The sequence below is a fragment of the Leptinotarsa decemlineata genome, unplaced genomic scaffold (genome assembly GCF_025532065.1).
Source record: "Leptinotarsa decemlineata unplaced genomic scaffold, Ldec_3_MD MMD2_tig00000008_RagTag_RagTag, whole genome shotgun sequence".
Lineage (NCBI taxonomy): Eukaryota > Metazoa > Arthropoda > Insecta > Coleoptera > Chrysomelidae > Leptinotarsa > Leptinotarsa decemlineata.
This window is the reverse complement of record NW_027412537.1, coordinates 2,740,207-2,756,025: the sequence shown is the minus strand read 5'-3', so window position 1 is coordinate 2,756,025 and position 15,819 is coordinate 2,740,207. Positions and strand designations below refer to the sequence as shown.

General features: G+C 34.6%; 1 protein-coding gene and 1 long non-coding RNA gene across 2 annotated transcripts in view; both read left to right on the top strand.

The window, feature by feature from the left end:
• LOC111512485 (uncharacterized) overlaps positions 1-15,819 on the top strand; it is a 149,746-nt gene that overhangs the window by 45,959 nt on the left and 87,968 nt on the right. Inside the window, exon 5 of the mRNA XM_074170868.1 lies at positions 9,409-9,470. Coding sequence (XP_074026969.1) covers positions 9,409-9,470 — 62 coding nt within the window. The remainder of the gene's footprint in view (positions 1-9,408; positions 9,471-15,819) is intronic.
• Positions 5,352-6,030, top strand: LOC141480660 (uncharacterized). Its single transcript, XR_012464475.1, has 3 exons — positions 5,352-5,566; positions 5,652-5,748; positions 5,803-6,030. It is a non-coding gene; the product is annotated as an uncharacterized lncRNA (long non-coding RNA).

The following is a 15,819-nucleotide window of genomic DNA, read 5'->3' as shown; positions in this document are numbered from 1 at the left end:
CACCTCCCTCTAGCTATGAATTCCCTGTTGAATTTGTGGTATATTGATTTTTTTTTATAAAATAAAAGTTTTTCGTGTGTGTATTCATTACAGTGCATACTTTGGAGATCATTTCAAAATTAACGACATACATTTATCATATTTGGCAACTACTTTCGTGAGCGTATTTGAAAATATGCCTCCATATGGTTTATGAAAAAGAATGTATCAAAGATAATAGTTTTGAGAGATATTATTTTGACCATTTTTTTTCTCCATTTTTATTATTACCCGCTTTATATTAGCTTCACCTATATGTATATATATTAGCATCAGAGGATTATCGGAGAGGATAAGAAGAATTGGTTCTAAGTATAACATCAGAACCTGCTTCAGATCCGGTAACACTATCCGTAGCAGCCTCACGAAAACCAGGCCCCCAAACACGGACTGCGATTCCAAGAATTGCATTTACCGGATACCCTGTGAGTGCGGAAAATCCTATATTGGTGAAACTAAGAGGCCATTGAATGTTTGCATTGCCGAGCACAAGAAACACACACAGCGAGGGGAACCAGCAAATCAGAAATAGTAGACCATGTTTGGACCCATCAACACAACATTGAGTGGTCCCAAGCTGAGATCTTGCACAGAGAGGAACATTGGTTTAGGAGAAAATTGAAGGAAGTTGTTGTCCAACAACGTATTCAGCCAAGCCAGCGTAGAAATACGCAACATATGGAAACCCAATATCAAGCGAAAAATGGCCAACTCCCGCCAAAACGGTCATCTCCCACGGAACCAGTGAAGCGGAAAATGGAAAGCGGGGACAAGTGAAAGTACTCGAACGACCTATAAATAGTCATCTCTCGGAGGAATCAGTCCAGTCATCACCCGAAGACGATTGTAGATACTAACAATCGAAACGTCGTGAGCTAACGTGACTTGGAATCTCTTCACTTTTTATTTTTATTTTCTTTCTTTTTTCATTTCTTTATTTTTATTTATTCAATTGTTCAATTTTTACTTGTATTTTATTTCACTATTATTTCATTTCAGGTTTATTTTGGTTAATATAATTATTATTTTCAGCTATCTCATTTTTAATTCTTCTTTTTTAGTTGTTTCAGGGATTTCAAATCATTTTATATAGTAGACAATGGAAGTCCGAACTAGTGAAATTCATATTTCAGTCGATTGAGAGTTATACCATCAATTCCATTATTCTGCATAATAGAATTGCGATGGATTACTATCACTAAGGGACGATCACAATTCCCATAGTAGGAATAATCCTAGTGTAATGAAGCAATCGTGACGTTGAAAGTGAATCCGATCTGGATTAATCCCTGATGATTTCTATGATGTTTTCGAAAAACTTCAATTGTTTATTTTAATATTCAGTATTTGTCCGATTGATAATCATTCGGAGTAGTTTGCTGTATTTGATGAATGTTTCCATAAGAATCCCCAGATGAAAGCTTTTTATCTAACATAGAAATTTTTCTGATCATTGACAAAATTATAATAAATTATGACGTTTTCAACGTAGACAAAACTATTTCACGGTTCGTAGGTACGAGGTCTTGAAAAATATGGTGACTATTCAAATTTCGCGGGCTACGTATATTCGATAAGGATTCTTTAATTTTTTTAATATTGGTACACTCGTCTCGTAGTTTCAGCAGATTAGCATGTTTAATTTGTTGGTGAGAGATAAAAATTAGAAGTGTTCTGCGTGTTTGACAATTTTCTGCTATGGAAAAAAATCTATCGAAGAATTTGCTTCAAATAATACGCCACTTGCAAGAAGCAATACGTAGAAAACGTCTGGTTAGTAATTTTTTGGCCAAAAACAACACCATGACCATGTCTCAGCCACCGTATTGTAACAAAATGGAGAATTAACTGTCCTAATCAAATTTATTTCTAACAATATTTCACTATCACAAACTATATCACAACAATATTTCACTATCACAAACTATCTCTATATCACAACTGCCCTCCGTTGTCAACAATTATGTCAGTCTCTTTCGCAAAACCTCGCATCCCACGGGCTTGGAAGAAGGCATCTGTCACCGCTATTTTCAAAAAAGGCGATAAACTCAATCCAATTGACTACAGGCCTATTAGTCTTTTATCTGTCCCTTCCAAAGTAATGGAATCCATCATCGTAGAAGATATGTCAGAATTTTTAACAAAAAACGCAATCATACCACCAGAACAACATGGTTTCGTCAAAAATAGATCAACCACCAGCAATCTACTACAATGCATGAACGATTGGACGACAGCTTACGATAGGAAAATACCGACAGATATCGTTTATCTTGACTTTGCCAAGGCTTTCGACAGGGTCCCAGTGAGGAGGCTAAAGCACAAACTTGACATACATGGTATTCGAGGCCAACTAAACCTATGAATTGAAAATTACATGACAGATAGAACTTTACCGGTCAGAGTGGGTCACTCTTTTTCTTCGCACAGACAAGTCACTAGTGGAGTTCCCCAGGGATCTGTTCTTAGCCCGCTCCTCTTCGTTGTTTATGCAAGTGATATTGGTCTTCATATAAAGTCCAGCAAGTCGTTTTATGCCGATGATACTAAACTGTATTCCCTTCACTTCCCTGCAAGAAGACCTCAACTCGATTAGTCAGTGGTGCGAGGATTGGCTTCTACCTCTTAACGTCGACAAATGCGTCGTATTTCATCAAGGAAAGAACAATCCACTCCATACGTACACAATAAGCGGCCAATCGTTACGTACAGTGTCCTCACATGTAGACTTGGGAGTGACTATTAAGACCGACTTAACTTGGTCCGAACATATAATATCCACATGCAAACGCGCAAACACACTGATTTACCTCATCTGCAAAACGTTCCTCCATCTATCATATTCAAGCTCCATAAAACTCTACAAAACCTACGTTTGTCCAATCATGGAGTATGCAGGTCCAGTGTGTTGTCCTGTTCTGGTGCGCGATAGGGACTTATTGGAAAATGTACAGCGTCGAGCCACACGTATGACTTTTGGTGAAGAAAGTCCAACCTATCCCAAAAGACTGAGGATGGCACAACTGCTAGCTTTCGACCAACGTCGACTCCGTGGGGACCTCATCACATCTTTCCGTATAGCTAAGTATAACTATGCTAATCAGAAAGAACTTTTTGTTTTCAACAATGATTCGCGGTTACGTGGTCACACACTCAAATTAAAAAAGGAAAAATTCGCAACGAGGCAGAGACAATATTTTTTGGTGAATCGTATTTTCGAAACATGGAATAACTTACCCAACGATGTTATGAATTCCGGCTCAGTGAACAGTTTCAAAAACATAATAGACATTTGCTCATTTGCTTAATCGGCTCTATGCATATATTAATAATTTTTATTTTCTTTTTGCGTGCATTGTATTAACTTGTTGATATCCTTCGTTTTTAGGCTTACACAGGACTTTGTCCTCAGCCTTTATTTATATGTAATAATAATAATAATTTATTTTCAACACTTAGCAACTAACGCTTAATTTATTTACACTATTTGAATTTCTCGTTTGACCGCTCGATTCTTTTCTGAATTCAACTGCCCTCTTTGGACGAGAACCGGCCTTAAATATCGGTAGAGATCCATGGTAGAATTCTGTAGTCTGTTCGGTACTCGCCTAGAATCTTCCCGGCGGTTTCAGACTGCATTCTTTCGCGGTGGGTCATGTATTTATTCGATGAATCGGCTGGCGTATGGGTCAGGGAAGGCTTCAGTATTCACCAGATTTTTACCCCATTGCAACTTCTTTCTGTTCCCAAGATTGAAGAGATCCACGACAGAACGGCATTTTACGACGATTGAGGAGATATAAAACTAAATCGCTGAGAGAGCTCAAGGACATACCGAAAAGTGCATACCAGATTTGCTTCGAGGATTTGAAACAACCCTAGCACAACTATATTATATCTGAGGAGGGAGCAAAATATAATGTGGCATAAATTTTACTTATATATACACACAGCGAACGGCAGCTCTTCGTCTGGCGGCATTAGGCATGGGTTCAAGTCTAAACTAAGTATCGTTTGATAGCACAAAAAAATGTTAGGCGCCACTTGAATTTGATTTTATGATACCCAGAAAACAAAATATTGAAAATGACAGAGCCTTATGAAATAAAAGTCAAAATCGACAACAATAATTTATTACAATAATTTTTGTTTATGGCGTAGAATGATGATAAGATACAATGAGTTATATACAAAATCTGGGACACTGCCCAAGATAATTATGAACGAATATGTTTTGTCCAATACATGGATGATGAATAAAAATAATAGAATTTTATACCTTTCAAAAAGTTTCAGAATCAGCTCTGCCTTAGACGGTATATTGGTGATGGTGAAGTATGGTGGATGTGCCAAACAGGGTGCCTGGTGGATTTACTTCCAGCTGAAGTAAAGAGTAGATTCAAACGCATCAGCTGATATTGGTGGAATCAAATCTGTCTTGCAATGGAACCTGCATTCTGAATACTTCAATAAAACTATACATCAGACCTGGGATACATCTACAGAGTTTGGGACACTGCTACGGTTGAAAGTACTGATACGGTACAATTACAACAGGAAGCTGTTGAACAAGACCTCGTGGTACCCGTGCTGGACTTCTTGAAATCAGACTCGAAAAAGGACTCTCCAGGAATGGATTATTTCTTCTCAATTATAGTGAGTAAAGATCATCAAGCCCCAACGGAAAAACCCTTTGAAATAGGCTTAGTTACAATCAATTCCAAGATACAAAAAAAAGGCAAAATGGCGAAGGGAAGCTTGCAAGATTTAAATACTGAAAGTACATACCTATCGGGTTCAGAGGATAAACTTGCTCTCAACAGAAACAAACTAAACACCGAAATCACAATCTGTGCGAGCATATCCGCATCGCAAAAGAAAGATTTCACAAAGGAAACCAGTGCTTATGGCTCGCCACTCTGAAGTCACGCCGGCCATCCAAAAAAGAGGACCTTCTTTTTCATTTCAAAAAAAACTTTTTAAAAATCAATCTACAACTCATTCTGACTGGCACACATTCTGAGTCTGTTTTTCACGTCGAAACGGTGACGTCAGACAAAGTTACTTGAGTTTCATTATTTTTTGGACAGATTAAGATTTGAACTGGAAATAATGAATTTTATATATACACACACATATATATATATATATATATATATATATATATATATATATATATATATATTTATATATATATATATATATATATATATATATATATATATATATATATATATATATATATATATATATATATATAACGAACGCACCGAGTATGGAAGGATGATGAGAACAGAACACAATAACCGATCTGCTCTCGGAACATGAAAGAAAATATCCTTCAGCTGATTGCGAGTTAGAGGTCGACATCCGATTGTTTGTTTTCTGATGACAGATGAAAATCTTCAAGTTCACCTCCAGCGCAAATAGACTATGCAAGGCTAGAAAATACATAAATATAACGATGAAAATATATACAGATATATCAATGCATGATAACTAAAGTGATTATACTCTTCAGTAACAGGTGAGTAAATGTAACAATATATAATACAGTTTTATGATAGAATTACTTATACACCTCACGTAAAATTATCTCTTTTGATTTACAGGAATCCTACTAGTAGTGTAATCTGTAGAAGACAGCATTTATGAAAGTTTTGTGTGCTCTACCTGATAGAGTACAATTATATGACATCTTAAAGATAGGTAAGAAACATAATAAATATTCTACAACACCACTAATTCTTTTTTCCTTTTCAGAGATCGGTGAGGCATTATTACGGTCTACATATGAAAAACATGAACACCCAGTTATCTATATGATGTGAATTTATCCTTTGAATAAAAGAATATTAGTATAACTCGCTTTAGTTCATGATTAAGTACTGTAAGTTGAATATGGTTCAAGTTGACCAAGTGAAACATAAACTACACCTTGAAAGAAATAGCATTTGATAAGGATGGCATAATGCATGGCAAAACAAAATGCTATAAGAAATTGATGAATAAACGAATACTTTTTGAGAAAAATCAAAATTCACCTTATATTTTTTAACAAACTTTGTATATGCAAGCGTTTAAGTTTTGGAAATTGTAGAGGAGAGTTGATACTCATTCTGATTTTCATTATCTCAATATCTCCTAATTTGAATAAATGTTCCAACAAATCACCTTACGGAAAAAAGACAGAGATGATGATGATGCCAACAACATTCCAACCGCAAAATTTAGAATCGTTCACAATTTTCTCATTTCTTTTTTTATTTCAGTCATTTCAAGATTCAGATAATTTTTGCCTTATCACCACTCAATCACCTCTCCTAAATTTTTTCGCTCGATTTTCTATTTAACGGCATCTCCTATCTTTTACCATTCCCGTAATCCCCATACATTCAATTACGTTTATAACCCAATTCGTATGCTTCCAAGAAATACGTTGAAATCGGAAGGAAATGGGTTTTTTCTCCAATTCGATCATTTCCATGAAATTCCTCGAAAATCTCCTAAAGTTTCTATCGCCTTTTAATGAGGCCCAAGTTTGAACAGGCCCACGGTGAACATTGAATTGACAAGGAAGTGTGTCGGTAATTCGATTAAGGCTCCTCTTCCTTGTTTTTCTTTTTTGCGAGGGAATATTAAAGGACAGCAACAAATAATTTCTTTTCAACACCCTTATATCACCATAACTTGTATGTTAGTTTGTAACCGACTCTTTTGGACTCGATTTTGACTGATTTTAAACGGGCAGATGTATTTCAAACTTTGAACACTTATCAAGAGTCGGTGACAGTACAATCATTTCATATATTTATCTCATTATTCCGATCAGGATCTCCAGGATTAATTAATATACCCACACAGTCTTTATGTGAGAGCAAGTGAGACAACCACACTGTATGTGCATGCGTATATATTTTATAGTAAAACAACATCGATAATAAGTCCTACGGCTTGATGCAACTACTAACTTTCAATAAGTCTGAAATCAGAATAAATCAATTTACAAAAAATTCAATTTTGTTAAAAAAAAACGTGGCGCTAACTATCCATTGTTATAAATACTTGGTTAGGAGCCGTTTGCCAGATGGGAGTTATAATAAAAATATAATTTCAAGCATCCCACGCGTTTTCATGACAAAATAATTTTTTTTGTAAATACATTTATTTTGATTTCAGACTTATTGAAAGTCATTAGTTGCATCAAGCCCATAACACCATCTTAAACTAGTTTCGAATTATTTTTCAGTTTGTGTTGCTATTAAAGCGTTTTTTAAACTATCATTTTATAACTGGTTGCAAATTCGATGTGTTTTGCTTGAAACATAATTCCGTGTTACCTCCGGAACATATTTGATTCATAACTAGAGTAATTTCAAGTAGAATTTCATACTGAAAAACATTAGATTGTTGTCTTTCTTATTAGTCAATGGGCTATGCTTGAAGACTGGCAATAAACAAATGTAAAGCAAATGGAACTTCAAGAGACTGGCTTGAACGTTTGAAGTTCCATTTGCTTTACATTAGATTGTTGGTGTATCAACTACGAAACTGCTACTAGCATTCACTTCTCGCAAATTGAAGAGTGAAATATCGTACTGTAGTTAGGAAACACTCTTTATAAAGCACTAATTATGTAGAATTTAGTTAGTATGAACACGGCTGTGCAGGCTGCGGTGTTAAGTAAAAATGTCGCAACCAAAGATCGGTGTTGATATATGCTGCTAGTTCTCATTTCGAGTGGTTAATTTCACAGTAGTATCGTATTCCTGTTTATTCCTTGCACAGTGGTAACAAAAATAGTGTTTTAAAACGTGCTTCGCTATGAATATGCCATTCAGTAAACAGTGTTTATGAATTAATACCTAAATATGCATGAGTAATAATTCCATGTTGGCATAATTTGCAATGTGATGAACAATCGTTCCATTGTCTTCTTCCTGAGTTCTTTGCGTAATTTGACACAATAGACATTCCAAGTCGGTGCTGAAGTGTCTCAAATCAATTTACAGTGTCAATTGATTCCTGTGAACAATATCCATGATCGAGCAAAAGGAACCTCGTGAAATCAAAGAATCTTCGTCCATAAAATTGTTCAAAACATAATTGAAAGAATATGTGAAAAATTTAAATATATATATATATATATATATATATATATATATATATATATATAATACGTAGTTCCTAGTGTGGGTTTCTCAATTATTATTTTATTGGTATTATTTTATTTATATATATATATATATATATATATATATATATATATATATATATATATATATATATATATATATATATATATATATATATATATATATATAGATCTGTGTAAAATTTTAGCATGTTTCATAATATTTTTTCTTTTTATTTTCAAATAATCACATTGTAATCTGATTATTCGATGATAAATAAAGCATTCATTCATTTAAATATCGTGAACTACACAGTTACTTATTCTTCCTCGATACAGATGATTTTTTTCTGACTGAAAATAACTGCAGATCACTCTATTCTCGTCTTTCTTCAAGAATCATCTCACCCAGTATTCATGTTTTTTTTTTCATTTGATGACAATATCTTGTACGCAGCCATCTTCGATCATGTTTCCTAAAATAATCATGAGAAAAATGACCACCGAAAAAACACCCTAAATTGCTCTCAAAAGTAAGGTCGAAGGAAATTTCAGCTAAACCGTCCTCTTAGCCTATTCAGAAGAGAAATCAAAAATATGAAACTCGTCAACTTTGTGGAGCAGAATCAGGAGCAAATATAACAGATACTGAGAAGCACGGATGATAGAAGTCTACAACAGTAGCTGAGGGTTACATCAATCAATCAATTTCTTATAAAAAGGCTATTGCTGAAAGAATAGTCCAAACAGCTAGCTCCAGCGTTACAGCATCGTCCTCTTCACTTCATGAATTGAATGTTATTGCCCATGAAATTGTCAACTCAGCTAGTTCAAATATATTACAAGGCTCTTCAACATCGCAAGGTATTAATATCAGCAGTTATCTATTTGTACTTTACATATTAATGTTCATAAATAATAATAATGTAGTTAATGTATATAATACATTTGTAACAGAATTTAATCTATTATTTATAATAAAACTTTCTTGAGAAATGAATAATTATGATTTATTTATTCCTATTTGAAAAAATCGTGTTGACAATACTTTAAACGCTAGTGTTAAAAATATTTTTAACACGCTACTTCGTAAACATCATCTTTTAATACTCTTGACAACCATTGACAATGTCTATTTCAATGTTAGTTGTACAAAACGTTTTTTTGTATTTCATTATTGTAGTCTGCCTCTATCGTTATGATCATTCTATTTTTACACCCATTATTCATTTCAGATCCTGAAGAATCTGCAACTGAACTCATCTAGAGTTGAAGACGTCGCTATCAAAAGTATAGTGTGAGTAAAAATATCAAAAATCACTGTTTTCATGAAATATACATATTTATACATCATGCAGAATTCTATGCACGTTCTTGTAGGACGTTTCAACAACAACTTCAGCTGTGATCCACATAAAAAAAAAACTTTCCCATCCTCAAGTATAGTTCTTTTCTTGAAATCATTCATTTTCAATGAATCAGTAATAATGCTGAATCAATGTAAAATCATTGAGGTGATTACATTCATAAAATTTCCAGGAGAGTTTTACACATTTCAATTCTGTGAAAGTTTATTTTAAAATTCATTTATTTTTGCATAAAATATTTCATACATACATTCAGCTGATTTGATCCAATGTTTAAACGAACTCGAAGACAGCATGGCCACCTACTTCCTTCATGTGATTTTTTGCTGGCTGCCGGCGATATTAATATCAACCTGTTAACTCACGACCGGCGTTCTCAACTCCTAACACATTTTATGAATTCGTTCGATCTTTATCAGGTTATAGAGAAGCCTACCCGAATAACTGCTCACTCTCAATCCCTTATTGACATCGTCCTAGTCTCTGATAAGGAAAGAATATTAGATGTGGATGTATATGATATTCAGGTAATTTCAGACCATATGTCAGTGATGAGCAAAATGAATGCTTCTATTTCTTCTAGACGAGTTAAAATGGTTTCTTTTCGCAATTATCGTAACTTCGACTTCGATCTATTCCGTTTAGACGTCCTGAATAATAATTGGGATCTCATCTATCAATTGGATAACGTGGATTGTATGGTCTTCTTCCTGAACGACAACATTCTTAATCTTTTCGAAAAACACGCCCCTTCTCGAACGAAGAGAGTAACTAAACCCCCAGCACCATGGTTAACTTACAATATAAAAATAATGATTGCACTCAAAAACCGAGCTCTGAGTAAATACAAGAAATCTTTATCTATCGCCGATTGGAATGGCTATAAGGACCTCAGAAATTATACATGTAGTGCGATACGACGTGAGAAAAAAAGCATATCTGGACTTTGTTTTAAGAAATAAAAATTCCAAAGCAACTTAAGAACCCTTGATATCCTGAGGAACAACAAAAAATCAGATAACCCTGATGAATTAAAAGACGTCAATCTCATTAACCAGCACTTCAATTCCATACCTCAACCTATCAGATCTGCCCACCAATTGTCCTTATTAGATCGATATGTTAATTCGGAAGAACTTCACCTCAGTCACCTGTGAGATTGTGCGAAGTTCCCTGAGACGCATCAAGAGCAATCTCATTGACTCATTTTTGATAAATCACTTCACCTTTCTCATAAACTTTATCATTAACAGTTTCCAATTTTCAAAATGTTGGAAGGATGGATTGGTTATCCCTCTGGCTAATCAGGATTCAGACCTCATCATAGTACCACCACGGCTCTTCTGTCAATTACTGACGATATTTTTCAAGCAGCAGATGAACAAAATTTGACCTGTTTAATACTTCTAGATTACAGAAAGGCATTTGACACTCTAGATCATGAGATTTTGTGTGACAAACTTGTCTACTTCGGTTTTTCTCGGAAAGCAGCGTCTCTCTTAGAAAACTATCTGAAGAATCGTACTAAAAGAGTTGTTGTGGATGAGGTTATTTCAGATGCTCTGCCGGTATTAAAGGGAGTGCCACAAGGATCTATCTTTGGGTCCTTGCTTTTTAGCTTGAATATTTGTGACTTTTATCTGTCCGTGACAAAATGCAATATACATCACTATGCAGACGACACGTAGTTATATTTCTCTTTTTCGCCAGGCGGGTCTACATCTGCTCTGTCGCATATTAATAACGATCTCCAAGCCATCTTTGACATTTCTACTGCCCATAAGCTCAAGCTCAATTCAGACAAATCCGCAATAATGATGTTCGGAGCTAAAAAGAACAGAGAGCTCACCAACTCTACCTTTCAAGTTCGCATCGAAAACGATATACTTCCCTCCGTGGACGAGATAAAAAATTTAGGATTGTGGTTTGATCTGGATCTCCGCTTTACTAAACATGTCAGCTATCTGAACCAATCTTCTTATAACGTTCTCAGACAGCTTTTTCCTAATCTTGATTTGCTCAACACAAACTTTAAACTTAGACAATGCGAGTCTCTGATTATGTCAAAAATTTCCTATTGCGACAGTATTTATGGACCTGCTTTGAAACAATCGGATGCACTTCGACTACAGCGTATTCAGAATAGCTGTCTACGTTTCTCGTTTGGTATTCGGAAATATGACCATATATCCCCAGCAATGCAAGAATCAGGATGGTTAAATGTTGAGAAACTCAGAACTCTACACCTTCTTACCAACACACATAAAGTTTTGATAACTCGACAACCTGATTACTTACTGAAGAAGCTTAAAACATTATCTACGATTAATAGCTTTACTACAAGGAACAGTTCAGTTCTAGTCATCCCCAAACACAAATCTTCCATCTTCACCCGCTGCTTCTCGTATAATGCACCCAAATATTATAATCAACTACCCTGCGAATTTCGATCATACACCATCGTAAACTTTAAAAAAAGACTGAAGACTTATTTATCTCATTAGCCTCTTGCCCGTTTCCGACCTTGGCATTTCTAAAATGAATTTTCTAAAGTTAAGCAATAACTAAAATTTTTTGATATTGTTAACTCGACTTGTGTTCATATTATTTATCTATAGTTTCTCCCAGGTTGAGTTGAAAAACAGCCTTGGCTGATACTCCGCCTATTCACCATATACTGGAAGTTTTTTTTTCTTTGTTTTTGTTATTGTTCCTATATTCGGTTTTATTTCATTTTTGTCTATTCCATTTGTATTTTTATGGTGAATAAAGACGTATTATTATTATTATTATTATATCATATGGTAAATATAAAACTTTTCAGGCAATGAATACTATTATTCGCTTCTAAAGGTCATGTAAAAGACAGTAAATATCATACAGGGTATAATATTCAAGTGACGTATTCCTGAGACAATTTTCAGAAAAAAAGCCTATTATAAACTTGTGTCCGAAAAGTCTTCGTTTCGGAGATACAGGGTGTTGATATTGAATTTTTATGTTCGTTTCATAAACTACAGCCTACGATTTGATCTCCACAAACTTTATTTGAAAAATATATCACATGTTTCGCTAACACAGTAGCTTCAGTGATTCAAATCACTGTTGAAGAAATGATTCAAATCACTGTTGAAGAAGCTACTATGTTAGCGAAACATGTCATGATATAATTTTCAAATAAAGTTTGTGGAGATCAAATCGTGAGGTGTAGTTTATAAAATTACTATGGATCTTAATCAAGTAACGGCCGAATTAGTCAGAAAATTTTATGTTCGTTTTTTAAAAATAACTTTTGCAAAAAATAAATTATTTTTACGAAAATTGTCACCCGTGGTTTTTTGACGTGGAAAATTATAATTTTCTATTAGTTTTATTTTATTTTTATTATTTTATTAGTTTTCCAAATAAAATATATATGAGTTTTTTGGAATTTAAGTTATTTTTTTGTCGAAAACAAATTATTTTCCGATAAAAATTTTATAGAAAAAAGTTGTTCATTTTGACGAGATCCACCACATACTTTTTTACTTGAAAAAGGTGTGGGAATTATGTTTTTTATGAAAAGTACCGAGAGTTCCACTGTCAAAAAAGTTTGAGTTCCTTTGAAATAAATAATGACAACGTATGCAGCGCCCTCAACGTGTTACATGAAGATTAATATGAAATTATGATTTCCTACGTCAAAAATCCTCGGGTACTAAATGTCGTACAAATAATTCATATTTACCAAAAGTTATATTCAAAAAACCACCACAAAAATCGATTTCAACACTTTGTATTTTTTTTTTCTCAAAATTGTCTCAGGAGTGCATCACTTGAATATTTTAACGTACTTATGTTACACCTTGTATAGTAATAATCATTTCTTACGGCAATATATGGCAACAATTATTCCTACAAATAATGGTTATTTTTTTAAATAATTATATCAAGAACACATCTCAAGTAATCTTCGACATAGGTCGAGAAGTCTGAAAATGAAAAGATTCAACGAAATACAAAATAAAAGGTTCAACTGGTACTTCTGGCGTAATACATAAACTTTTACGAATCACCAGTAGTCTTTTCGACGCGCATTTCATTAACCATGTTGACATTTTCGGGAGATTAAGAAAACTAATCATATATATAAAAATGGATGTTTGTTGGTTGATTGGTAAGTGATAAACTTCTACATCGCTCAACCGATCGTGATGAAACTTGACATGTATAAGCGCCACTAGATGGCACTGTAGAACAATTTTTTGAAAGCACTGTTCTATAACGCTGCGCACGCCTAAGTTCGTTGATTCTGATTCTGTCAAAACATTGGAACAGTAGCGACATAGCAACATAGTACTAGTTCAATATAAAATAATTAGTTTTCTTCATCGTATGAAGTATTTTTATTGAATCACCGTAATTTGTATTGTAGAGGATTAAATTTCCTACAACTTTCATTTCAAAATTTTTTTATACGTTGAATCGTTTTCGATATAGACGGTGGAGAGTGTGCGGTTAGATCATCATTTGAGGTGACCCGGTACTCTTGGTCATATAAAGTTTATCAATTATTGATAAATATAAATGATTATTAAAAATTTTCATTTCTTATCACCTGTTACATTATATTCGATATTTTTTTCATTAATCAAATATTTATCTATTCATCAAAACTTATAACTGATTCTTCAAATTAAAAAATAGTTAACCGACAAACTTACATTTTAATCATATTCTTGAGAAGTTGAAAAAACGTTTTAAGAGCATTCGAGAAACTGCCGACTTTGGATCAACTTGCAACAGCATTGGAAGGAGACAATTGTCCGGTTCAAAGATTATTTGAGAATGGAATTCAAATCTTATTGGTAGTCTATAATGCTCCAATCTGTGGACAGTATAGATCATTTTCGTCATACACAATACGTCAAATCTACAAAACTGAATAAAACTGTGTAGTTATCAGATATTCAGGAGCTCACCAACATTTCAATCGTATCTATTATCAAGTTCAATCTTGGTTTGGGCATGATTTGGAACTCCAGGGGTTGGACAATGCGTAACGAATTCTTGGAACCTATCACAACAATTTTCAACACCTCCTCCAGAGGAATTGTACAGCACAATATTCTGCAACTGCAAGAGTAGTTGTGGTTTGCGATATGGATGCAGGAAATCAGGGTTGCAATACTCTTCAGCTCATGGCAATGTAATGGCCAAGCTTGTCAGAGCGATGTAAATGAAGAGAACTTATAATTTCAATCATCTTTTTCTTCTTCATCGTCGTCTTTCTACCGCTCAAGTATTTCAAAATCCTCATATTTATCGTCTTCAACGACAACGACATAATTCTGAAGACGGAGTCAGATTTTTGGCAAAAAATCCTCAGCTGTTCTTTATAGGCTACCGATATAGGTTACAAAATATTTTTCCACAGAAAAATATGCAGCGAATTTACGGGGTGAACTAGTAGTTTTCAATTGCATTGTTGTTTTTAAATTACAGTAGTCGAAAATACCCAAAAGAGTAGGTGAACCGCATCCGAAACATCCATGACTCTGACATATTAATCAGGCTGAACTTGACCGATAGCATGGGTTATGTTGTCGTTGAGGACCTCTGTGGTTTGTAGCTCAGTCGCATACATCTGTGACTTGAGGAAACCTCACAAGAAAAAGTCTAACGAGGTCAAATCGCACGATCTGGATTGCCAGTTCACATCACCTCCATGCCCTCAAATCGCTTGTGCAGAATATCCAATGTGGCAGAGCTATCTGATACGTAGCGCCGTCCTGTTGCAACCACATGTCGTTGGTGTCCATATCATCAAATTCAGGCCGAAAGAAGTTGGTAATCATCGACCTATAGTGCTCGCCGTTGACAGTGATGGCCTAGCCAATGTAGTCCTCGAAGAAATATGGACCGATGACGTTGCCAGCCCAAAATCTACATCAAATAATGACTTTTTTGGTATGCATTGGACGTTCTTGGATCTCATGTGGATTGGTATCGTCCCAGATTCGACAATTTTGTTTGTTCACGTACCCATTCAACCAGAAATAAGCCTCATAGCTGAAAGTGTTTTTTCGATGGAAATTGGAGTCAGTTGCTTACTGCTCCGGAGCCCATTCAGCGAACACACGCCGTTATCTATGGTCGTTTACCTTCTGTTCCTGGGTCAATTTGTACGGATGCAAGCCCAAGTCACGAAGCAAAATTTGCCAAGTTTTGGTCAGCGAAATTCCGAGATCTTGGATTCTTCTGCACACTCTTACAGACGATGTTTTTGGCAAATCTTGT